This window comes from Rousettus aegyptiacus, unplaced genomic scaffold (assembly GCF_014176215.1).
Source record: "Rousettus aegyptiacus isolate mRouAeg1 unplaced genomic scaffold, mRouAeg1.p scaffold_m13_p_8, whole genome shotgun sequence".
Classification (NCBI taxonomy): Eukaryota; Metazoa; Chordata; class Mammalia; order Chiroptera; family Pteropodidae; genus Rousettus; species Rousettus aegyptiacus.
In genome coordinates this window covers 18,059,481-18,070,925 of record NW_023416311.1, presented here as the reverse complement: position 1 = coordinate 18,070,925, position 11,445 = coordinate 18,059,481, and the positions used below count along the sequence as shown (strand labels likewise).

The 11,445-nt window shown below is 47.4% G+C and overlaps 1 protein-coding gene across 1 annotated transcript; it reads left to right on the top strand.

Annotated features, from left to right (window-relative positions):
• Positions 1 to 1,193: 1,193 nt before the first annotated feature.
• NUPR1 (nuclear protein 1, transcriptional regulator) lies at positions 1,194 to 2,604 on the top strand. The gene is made up of 3 exons (XM_016154997.2): positions 1,194 to 1,482; positions 1,900 to 2,049; positions 2,372 to 2,604. Exons 1-2 carry the CDS (start codon positions 1,368 to 1,370, stop codon positions 2,034 to 2,036), a joined length of 252 nt encoding a protein of 83 aa, XP_016010483.2. The 5' UTR covers positions 1,194 to 1,367; the 3' UTR covers positions 2,037 to 2,049; positions 2,372 to 2,604.
• The last annotated feature ends 8,841 nt before the right edge of the window (positions 2,605 to 11,445 follow it).

Genomic DNA, 11,445 nt, shown 5'->3' with positions numbered 1-11,445 from the left:
TGCCCGACTCTGGACAAACCCCTGTCACACATTGGGCACTGTAGTTATCCTCTCTATAGAGGAGCAAATTCAGAAGTGAGTCCCAGGATCTCCCTAGAACCCCGGGGTTCCAGTGGCAGAGATGAAAGACTGCCCTCTTGGGGCAGCTCGAGAATTTGTGGGGTTTCTTGCTAGTTGCAAGGGAGGCAGAGCAGGACAGCTGCACACAGAATCGTCCCACGTCCTGCATGACGTTTGACAGTCCCACTGGGCATTCATGAAGCTAAAAACTTATTTATTTACAATGACCTGAGACTAGAATCTATCCCATCCCGTGTCATGATAAAGGGAATTATTTGGCTGCTGCAATGAGTGATAAAACACCCTCCTTTGCAAGAACACCTTGTTTTCTAATTTTCTTCACCTTAATCTGTCTTGGTGTGTTATATTTGTATAAATTAAGGATATTTTCCTCTTCCTCTTAACATCTGGTCTGTTATTACCCCAACTTTGTTTTTATTCAAGTGTCCTCTTGTCTTCACTTTCATTTCTTAAGTGTTAAAGAACACGCAAATCACCCAAATCTGGAAAACAAAAGCTAAATTTAATTCTAGCTCAGGCCAGGGAGAAATGCAAGCAGAAAACTGAGGCACAGAGAGGTAAAGTGACTTGTCTGGGGTCACACAGGAAGTAGTAGATCCGGGGTCTGAGATCTGGCTCCAGAATCTGTACTCTTAACCACTCCACAAGCCTCCCTCTTAGCTCAGGAAAATTACCTAGGGACCCCTAGCTCAGAATATGAAGGGGGCTTCCCAAGATGTTTCCTACAAAAACTGACCTAGTACATAGGCTGTTGATATCGTCTCCCATGTTCTTCACTTCATATTCTGCCGCCACAGTCCTGAATCTGCGCTAGAGTTGGGGTAGAAGTGAGGGTCAGCTGTGTGGCTATGATCCCAAGCCCAAAGGGGCATGTGGCAGAGGGCAGGAGATGGACAGGAAGGAGCTGGCCAGGTGAGGCCCTCAGGAACCTGCTGGCTGAGATCCCAAGGCCTGTTTATGTGCAGACCTTGTCTCTCTCCTCAGCCTCCTCCTTGAGGGGCGGGGATCTCCTCTGTGGAAAATACCCAGCTGGGCGAGCCCCAGAGACAGGGAGGAGGTAAGGAGCCTGGGACTCACAAGACTAACTCTTTTCCCCTCCCACGACTGGTGTTTACTGGGCTGGGTTCTGGGAAACAGCCAGATTGCATCAGACGGGGCCTAAGGGGCTGAAGCCAGACTGCAGGTTGAGGAGGAGCCCTGGCCTTATAAGTTGGATCCAGTGTCAGGAAACCTAGAACAAACACAGCTTTGAAAGGAGAGAAAAAGACAGTGAGAGTAAGCCGGACATGATGGCTACCCTGCCCAGAGCAGCCAGCCCATTCCAGCAGTGCCCAGGCCCAGAGGACGAAGAGCCCAGCCTGGATGAGTACGACCTCTACAGCCTGGCTCATTCTTACCTGGGTAAGGCCTGGCCCTGCCACTTTCTTGATTCTTCCAATTTTGACCCCCACCCCTGACAAACAGCCTGAACCACACCCCCAAATCAGGACCCCTCTCCTGGGACTTCTCCCCACCCCTCACCCTTTTCCATCCTCTTCCCTTGACCCCTCATCCATCGGGCACTGCCCAACTCAGCCCTGGAGCCTCACACATGCCTAGAAAATTGGAGCAAGGACAGATCACCTCAAGGCCCTCATTCCTCAGACAGGAAAATAGGGACTATGACTGCCCCAAAGCTATGTGGTGACAACCCCATAACTTCTCTACTCCAGCCAAGCTGCTTCCTTCCACCACCGCGCTCCCCTTCCCTGCCTCTCCTTCGAGGCTTCTGATCACGCCTCCAGCCACCTCACCTCAGGCCCTTGCCTCTGTTCCCAGGAGTGGGAGGCCGGAAAGGTCGCACCAAGAGAGAAGCTGCTGCCAACACCAACCGCCCCAGCCCAGGTGGGCACGAGAGGAAACTGGTGACTAAGATCCAGAATACAGAGCGGAAAAAGCAAAGGGCACGGCCCTGACACAGAGCTGTAGGTAAGGAGTCAGGTGCTCCGACCACCAGTGGCTGTTTCTCTGCCTCCAAAGGACAGGGCTGAATGTGTGTGGTTGGGTTGGGAGGAGGGATCGAAGAACTGTCTTCTCAACATCGAATACATTTGACTCTGAGTTTCCTAGTGACCAGAGCTAAGGAGGAAATGTAGACCCTTTCTTATTGGCGGAAAACTTGGTTTACGAAGAAGGAAACTGAGGCCCAGAGAGGGCAGAGTCTTTCTCTAGAGTCACAGAACAAGTGAGTAGGAGAGGCAGAATTAGAACCTAGGCCTCTGTCCCTCTCACCACCTCCTTTCCTTCCCAGATGAGGCCAGAGCATGGACACCACACAGGAATGGAGGCAGGACCACGGAGGAATCAGTACCTGGGGGCAGGATCCAGGCCTGCTTGCTCCCACCCCAACCCCAAGATTTACCCCACCTAACTGAGGCTCTGACAGGCCATGGAGGAAGCAGCCTCAGCCCCAGAAAAAGACCAGGATAGGGAGTAAGAGGAGTGAAGTAGAAATGCAATCACAAAGGTACCCTCCAAAAGAACCCGGAACCCCCAAGGGTGACAGCGACAATAAACAAAGTACAGCAGCTGTAGCTTGTTTTTGTCCTCTCTTTGCGTGTTTTTATTTGCATACAGTTCTGCATGCGTCTGCATGTGCATGAAGCGATGAGCATTTTTGTTAAGTGTTTGTATTTGGTTCTGTATCTGAGAGGCAGTATTTCTGATTTTGTAGGGGCATGTGGAGGTGAGTGTGTGTGTGTGTGTGTGTGTTTTGGTATGCATAGGTTTTTATGGTCTCTTATGAGGTACAAGGGAATCTGCTTCTTTTTAATGCTGCCCATGAAACAAGCCCCCTCCCCAAATCCTCCATATTTTCAGAATAACAATCTCGTTAATTATATTGTATTCATACAATACTACCTTTTGGAATGAATGTTGTTTATTGGTGTCATCTGCAAAACGAAGAAAACCAAGACTTAAAAAATGAAGGGACTTACGCCAAGTTTCTCAGGGCTCAAATTCAAGGATCCTTACCATCCTGGAGTGTGAGGTAAGTCCCTTTGCCCAGGGGGCTGCCAGGACAGGGTTCTGGGAGGTCAGCTTGGGGAGAAAGATCCTTACCTGGTATTATCGGTCTCAGAACCTATGTTTGAGAAGATCATGGCAGCAAATAAGAGGTGTGATTGGAGCCAAGAGGATATGATTGAGAGACAAGTTTGGGCAGCTGTAATGAAGACTAAAACAGGATAGAAAGTTATCTGTCTATCACATAATAGCTCCAAAGGCAAGTCCTCCTGGACTAAAGTGGCAACTCCACTGAGTCAGGGACTCCAGCTGCTTTTAGCTCATGGTTCTGCCACCCTGAGAACATGGCTTCCACTTTGAAGTCCAAGGTAGCTGCTTCATTACCTGCCATCATGTCTGTATCTCAGCCTGTGAAAAGAGAGTGGGAAAGGACCAGGGGAGTCCTCCTACAAATTCATTTTAAAAGCCAGAAACTAAAGTAGAACACATTAATTCTGTTCAGAATTTAATTACATGGCCATATTCAACTGCAAGGGAGGTTCAGAAAATGTAGTATTTAGCTGCTTAGCCGCCTGTTAGCCAAACTCGGGAAGGGCAGGACTGTATTATGAAAGGAAACAGGAAAGAGAATAGTGGATAAAACTAGCAAAAAACATTTTCCACAGATTCAACATAAGTAGGGAGAGAAAACCCCTAGGTGTGGCCCTGGGCAGAGCCTTTTTCCTCTCCTATCCATTTCACGTAAGCCGGAGGCTGTAGAACTTGGAGCCAATGGTTTGTAGAGATCCAAGAATATGGGCAGATGAATGAGGCACCTGTTAGACCAGTTAACAGATGTACAGTCGACTAAGACTGGCTTAAACCTTTGGAACCTCTGTCCATCGGCCTCTCCTGAGTCCAGCCAGGGCCTTCCCAGTCCAGGATCTCTGACTGGGAAGGACATTAAAAGGCATCAGCCCAACTCCTACTGGAGTCACTCACTCCTGGAGTCACCCTTGCTTGCTTAAATACCACTGGGACAGCAATCTTGCTACCTTGGAGTCGCCTGATTCTTTCTCAGAGCAACATGTTCATGTGGACTGAGACCTGATTCTCCTACCCACCCGGAATAAGCTTCCAGCTCTTTCTGTCCGAGATGCCTTTAATCCCACCCATCCCTCAGGGTTCAACTCAAGATCCTCTGCTTCAAATCTTCCCTGACCTGCCCTCTACCACCTGACTGCTTGCCCCCACCTCGCCTTCTCTAGATTGCACACATAGCAAGCCTGTGTCCAGAATCTCAGTCATTTGGCTTATAGCTCCTTCAGATTCCCTCTGAAGCCCTCTTTCCACAACAACTTCATTCATTCAATTAATGTTGATTGGATGCCTACGATATTACCAGGGCTTGGTTAAAGGCCTCTGTGCACTGCACGGAGGGACAATTTGGACCCTGGTATCATTGAAACCAAATCTTAAGACTGCTTGTCAGCTCATGAACTCAGGAGGGAAATGGCAGGAGCAGCACAGGACAGTGAGCTCTAGCCCAGCACAGATCTGGTCCGTCAGCTTCAAAAACATCAGCAACGGCTTCCATGTATTGGGCATTTTTTAAGCATTGTTTCATTTAATCCTTACAGTAACCCAAAAGGCATACTACTATTGATCCCATTTTATAGACCAGAAAACCAAGGTTGAGAGAAGTAACTTACTCACACACAGCCAAAACTTGCAGGAGCTGGGATTTTGAACTCAGCCCTGTCTGATTTTCTAATCCTGGGCTTTTCCCTTTTCACTACATGTCTAAGAAGAACCATATATACTGACAATGAGGAATCCTAGCATTAGTTCATATCTGGTCAGTGACTCCTTCTGACCCTTAGTTTCCTCACCTGTCTACTTCAAAGAAAACAGTCTGGGAAGTGCTGTGTCCCTCACTGACCATGGCCACTCCCTGAGTACTGGGTCCTCAGACACTTGCATGAAAGCCCTATACACTACCCCTCAGTCCTGACCTCTGATTGGCCTTTCCTGGCCTTGTCTTTTCTGGGCACAGTCTATGCCCAGGAGGCTTTTAAGTAGATGTACCTGGAACCAGATGATTCTTGGAATTACAGAACATTTGATCTAAAAGGATCCTAGGGGTCAGAGTTTCACTCTCTTAAGGCCCGGGGATGGGGGTCAGGGCTCAAGGACTGGCTTACACTCGCATGAGGACCAGGGACTCTCCAGAGCCTCCCCCATCTTGTCCACTCCCTTTTTCTACACCCTTTCTTTTTCATTTCCTGTTTACATGTAATACCTGTTCCCCCAATTTCTTGGGTTCTTCCTGAGAGCTAGAGAAATGACCGACCTCTCTGCCCCTCAGGGCATTATGGAAATCTCCCTGTCAGGTTCCTATAATTAATTCAAAGGATTCACAGCTCCTTGTGGTGAACCAGGAAACTTACCAAGGGCTACTTGCTTCACAAACATGCTGGTCCTTTTCTGCCCACTTCTTTTTCAAAAACGGTTCTCAGATGTGTATTTTTAACTTTTCAGAATGACCCAAAGTTAACTTTCAACTAGGAATCCTTAAAGGTAATACTATTCATAGTAATACAGCTACCATTATTGGTGATCTGCCTCAGGTGTTCCCAGGCTCATCTTTCACACAGCACTTTTGTGATCGCCTTCTGTGCATTCGAGCTATACCATTTACTCGGTATTTTTTAAATGACCTCTACCTCCTTACTTCTTTTACTCAAATGTATTTAAAAAGGAAACTACATAACCACCAAAAGTGGAAGCCAACAATCACTTGTCCTACTTAGAAGATGGCTGTAAAAAAAAACACATAACTACAACGTTTTACGTCCAACTGTGCACTACCTAGTATGACCTTGTGCATGAAGAATCACAGGTGTTCACACTTGGAGAGACACTAGTTCTTCACGAGCCAGATACTCTCCCAGGTGCTTTGAAAACATGCGAGAAGGCTTCACTGTAATCACCGGGGAGTTAAAATACTGATGCCTTGCTCTCACTCCCAGAGATGCTGATTTCATTGGTCTGGAGTAGAGCTTGGGCACTGGGTCTTGAAAAAAAAAGTGACTCTAATGTGCAGTGAAGTTTGAGAACCACAGATGCAGTTGGCTTTTGCCTCAGATTACATTTACCAAAGATGGTCATAGCAAGAGTTCCCATCCACATGCTCTCCTTAGGGTGTGGCCTTGACACCCTGTGAATGGGGGCACGGGACTGCATTCTTTCCTTTTAAACACAGAGGACCTATACGGCTGCCTTGATTGACAGAGTACGGCGGAGGTGGTGCTGTTAGAAAATGCCATACATCTCCACTTTTATCCTTGAGGTTCTTAGAACTCAGCCGCCCCACTATGCAGAAGTCCAAGACAGCACATGTGGAGAGCCGGCACGGAAAGGCCACTTGGCATTTTGACCTTCAGCCCAGCTGGAGTACCAGCTGAAAGCTGTCCTCAGCCTCCAGACATGTGAGTGAAGCGAGCCTGCAGATGGTTCCAGCCCCAGCTGTCAAGTCACCTCCAGCAACTGAGTCTCCCAGATGAGGCCTGAGATGTTGTGGAGCAGAGACTTGCCACTTCCAACTTCCAACCCACAGAATCTGGGTACAAAACAAATTGGTTGTTTCACAGCACTGCATTTGGGGGTGGTTTATTATGCAGCAATAGAGGGTGAAACAGCCTCAGAGTCCCCAAGATCTATGTCCACGTCCTGTCCACAAACTGCACTGTGATCTGGGACAAGTTATTGTTTACCCTGCATCTTGATTTCCATTATCTGCAAACAGGAGATGAAGAGCACACCCATCTCCTGGAATGGATTTGAGAATGCAAGGAAATTGTGTTTTTCAGGCACTTAGCAGAGTACCCAACCCAGAAGAAGGACTCAAGGAGGTAGCAGAGTAGTGACTTACAGCACAGGCTCTGGACCCAGATTCTGTGGGTTCAAGATCCAGCTATCCTACTGTGTGACCTTGGGCTTGTTAGTTACCTGAGCTCATTATCATCACACTGAATATTTACCAAAGCCCTGTGGGAGAGAAAAGACCTGCATCACCACTGGTCATAGGCTAAGCCAGGAGGAGACCAGGTGTGCTGACACCCATGCCCAAACCTTCTAGAAAGCTCTGTGGCCTTCAGGGAGTGCCAGAAGGGAGCAAGCAAAGAACAAGAGCACCCCAGTTCCTGAGTTCTTGTGCAAGAAGTTTCAATGAAGACCTCTCCCAACTGCTAGACCAAGAACCCAGGTCTCGGTCAATCAGAATCACTTCATTTTCTTTGTAAAACAAGATTTTCTTTGTTTCTCTGATTACAGAAGCAGTTAATGCTGTGGAATCAGACAGTAACACCAACCTCAAGTTCAACCCTCCTGACCGAACACACCCTCCTTCCAACTTTCTCAAAAATTATAAAATTAATTTGTAACCACTTCAGAGAATGCTGACACCAACTCTGTGCAGCCTTATCCTGTCTCCCTTTTCTGAAGAACCGGTTTGGAGAGTTTTGTTTTGTTTTGTTTTTAACTGTTGGAGAAAATAATAATTTATTCATTCAGCAAATTTTCATTAGCCAGGGAATATTCTAGAAGCTATGTGTACAGTAGTAAACTAGTTCTTTCTTCATGAGCTGATGTTCTAGTGGGGCAGACAAGCAAAAACAAGCTAACAAGAATTTCAGCTTGGCTCTGCAGTTTAAAATGCCTTGATTAAGGAAAGCCTCACTGAGAGGTGACATTTAAGCAAAGGTCAGAAGGAAGTCAGGGAGTTATAGTTATTCATGCTGAAATTCCTGTCTTATTTCCTTAAGAGTACATAGCACCATCTGACAAACTATATATTTTACTTATTAATTTATTGTCTGGGGTTAAGGGAAACAACCACTGGCAGCTGAGAAACCCAATGTGATGAGAAGGGCTGGAGGCTGAGTGGCCACAGGCAGAGAGTGCGGGTTGAGGTGAATCATGGGGGCTGGGCAGAAAAATCTTAGTGTCTCCTCTTCTGAACAGGCTCAACACCACCCTCCACCCACCCCCAGTCAGGTGCTGCTGCCTAGCTCTGTGGAGGATATGCACCATCCCCCAGGGGTCTCCTGTAGTTGTCCTGGTGGAAGGCCTTTCTGTCACCATCCTTCCTGACATGGCTCCACACTGCCCTATTCTTGAGTGTGGCCTCAACCACCTGCTCCTTAGTCTAAGTGCCTTCTGGTTCTTCTTGCTCAGGGCTAGTGCCTGGCACTAAGTAGGTACACAATAAATATTCATGAGTGAGTGTGCAGAAAGAGTCTTGCTTCATACCATCCCTTTTGCTGGGGACATATCTCCTTTCATCTCTACCTGTCAAAATTCCATCGATCCTGAATAGTAACCCCTTACATTAGTGTTGTCTTTCCACTTTACAGAGTTTCTCCTGTCCAGTCATCCAACAGATTTGACCCTCCCACTAACCTCATCAGGCAAATAGAGTCATCATCCCCATTTTACAGATATGGTAACTAAGGCTCAAAAGGAAAATGACTTGCTAGGAGCCATACAGCTATTTTGAGACTCAGCTGGAGCTGGAGGCCCTAGGCCAGACCCAGTCAGAGACTCTCGCAGAAAGCTTCCTCGGATCCCTCACAGGCATTGCCCTGTCCTCACAACGAACCCTCTGCCCCTCTTGCTGCAGTCCAGCCTGTTTTAGGGGTGTCTGCTTTCCCTGTGAATGAGAACAGAGTGAAGGAGAGTTGATATAAGTTTACTGATTCTAATTGAGTTGGCTCCTCCCCCAGTACCAGGTGGACAGTTGCATTCTGTGGCTCAGACCAGCAAGGACAGTGGTGAGGGCACTGGGGTCCTGACCAACCAGCTCTGTGAGAGGAATCCTGGTGAGCAGGGCCAGTCTAACCACAAGATCTGTCATGTGCAGAGGCAAGTGGGAGCCAGAATGGGGGCTGAGGAGGTGGACAGGAGGAGCCTGACATAACTCTGGCCTCTGACCTCTACACCAGTTCCAGCTCTGGCAGTGAGTTTTCTGCCTTCCTACACTTCTTTGTTCCTAAACATTTTCTAGTATTTACAGAGAAAACTCGAAAGGCATATTCCTACTCCTGGACAGGTGAGCAATTCTGGAATCTGGGGGGAAAGCCATGAGATTCCTAGTCGTCAAACGTGTGGGGCCTCTGGGGGCTGGAGACTTTCTGGGTTCTCTACTCTCTTGATTTATCCCTCTCCTCTCCTCTGCCCTCTCACTATGTCTCTGTTCCCTTAATTCTTGACTTGTGCTACTCACCATACTGATTCTGGCAACATCCTCAGAGTGGGGAACACAGAGAGGTCGGTTAATGGACCAAGGGTAGGGGGCAGGGCTCCTCACACTCTCAATAAATGCGGGAAGGGTAGTCGCTTTTTCAGGGACCTGGTGGTCATTTGGACAGGGGCTGGGGAAGCGTACTCAGGTCTAGGCCTCTTGCTATTCTTCACTCCTGGGCCTGGTTTCAGTTCTCTGGCTCCTCTTTAATCCTTTGTTCATTCATCTCAGGTGGTGTGCACTAGTGGTTGAGAGTGTGGACTCTTGTGACCATCGTTGATTACATTATATAATTTCATACTGCTTTAGTTCCAATTTCATTTCCGTTATTGTTGTTTGAGCTCAGTTTTCTCATCTGTAAAATAGATTCGTTTTTGAGGATTGTATGAATTTATACACGTAAAGCTGTTAGAACAGTGTCTGGCATACAGAGAAGGCTCAGTAAATGCTAACCGCTATGCTAGGCAGCATGGTATAGTGATTAAGAAAACCAGATGTGGGAGTTTGCTCAGTTTTCCGGGGTATGCCCCACATATTCAGAAGGATGTCAAGAGGTGTTTTGATGTAAGTAGAGACATCGAATTACTTGACTATCAGTGGGCATCACTTGGACTTCATCTGCTGCAGAGAATCTGACAAGCCTACCGACAACTGACCTGGATGGCCACTGGGTTTCCCTCAGCTGAACAAAACCATAGGGTGTTCAAAAAGTAACATCCGAAGGAGGGGAAAAAAATGGTGTAGGTGATAGAGGCTCTGTTCATCCCTCTGGCGACCAAATCGAAGTTGTGACAGAAACAAGGAGCAGCAGCAAGGAAAATCGCCTGGGATCTAGATGAACAAGCCATGCAACTATGGAGAAATCCAAGAAAGCACCCTGCAGCGGCAGAAGGTAGGACCAGGCGAGGACGCGGGGCTGCCCGGTCCCCAGAGGCTGAGTGACACCAAAGCTGCGGCAGCGGCAGCCGCCTCTTAAAGGGGCCTGGTCCGCGAACGGACTTTCACGGTGACACACCTGCTCACTCTGAGCACCAGTGCCCATTCGATTGTGCTCAAGGGGCACCAGGGACTTACAGGGAGACATCGTCAGAGTGTGGGCTGAAGCGAGACTCACTCCGTACAGAAGCACTGGCGGTATCCACTGTTCCCTGCTGAGCCCTCCCTCCTCCCAGTGCGCGGACACAGCACCTCCATAGCTGAGATGTCATCAAACTGGATAACAGAGGTCACTCTGCCCAGAAGATTCCCTGAAACCCCACCTACCCCAACTCGCAGCCCCACCCAAGCCACATCCAGGTATACCCTCAGTGAGTCAGGTGCTCTTTGCTAAGCAGCGCCTAGACTCACACTGGAGGCAGCTGGCCTTGGTTTTTGGTGTGGTCTTTTGAGGCAACTATAAGCACAGCATCTGTGGACTGCTTGCTAAATCTTAACAGGAGGGGCAGAGGCTTGGGCTAAATTTGGCCTGCAGTGAAACCCCTCAAGACCGTGCCACTGGACACCTACTTCACAGATCCGCACTAATAAGACTGGGAGACTTAGGAGCTTTGTTTAGTACATAGAAACAGACATGGAAAGGCAGCCAAAATGGGAAGACAAAGAAGCAGAAACCATATGAGAGAATGGAACAGAGATCCAGATATAATGGAGTCAAGTAATCTCACAGATGCAGAGTTTAAAACACTGGCTATAAAGATGCTCAATGAACTTTTGGGAAGTGTAGATAAATTCAGTGAGAACTTCAACAAAGAGATCAAAAAACAAAAATGGAAATGGAAATTATAAAAGGGAACCAGTCTGAAGTGAAGAACACATCCAAGATGAGAAGTATATTAAATGAAATGAATAAACAAAGGAATAAACAAAGTAAATAAAGAAAAGGATCAAATGACCTTTCTAAAGGATGGGAAAGTCAAGGACACACAATCAGAATGGCAAGAAAAAAGATGGCAAGACTATAAAAATAATTTAAGAAGTACATGAGATACTATAAGTCTCCGAATATCCATCTGATTGGTGTACCTGAAAAAAAAAAATCAAGATGTTGAACAGCTGTTTGAAGAAATAATGATGGA

Excerpts from the sequence above, each read along its gene's own strand:
- NUPR1 (XM_016154997.2), top strand. The coding sequence starts at position 1,368 with ATGATGGCTACCCTGCCCAGAGCAGCCAGCCCATTCCAGCAGTGCCCA. Across the intron at positions 1,483-1,899 it reads CCTGGCTCATTCTTACCTGG|GAGTGGGAGGCCGGAAAGGT; the intron begins GTAAGGCCTGGC and ends CTCTGTTCCCAG.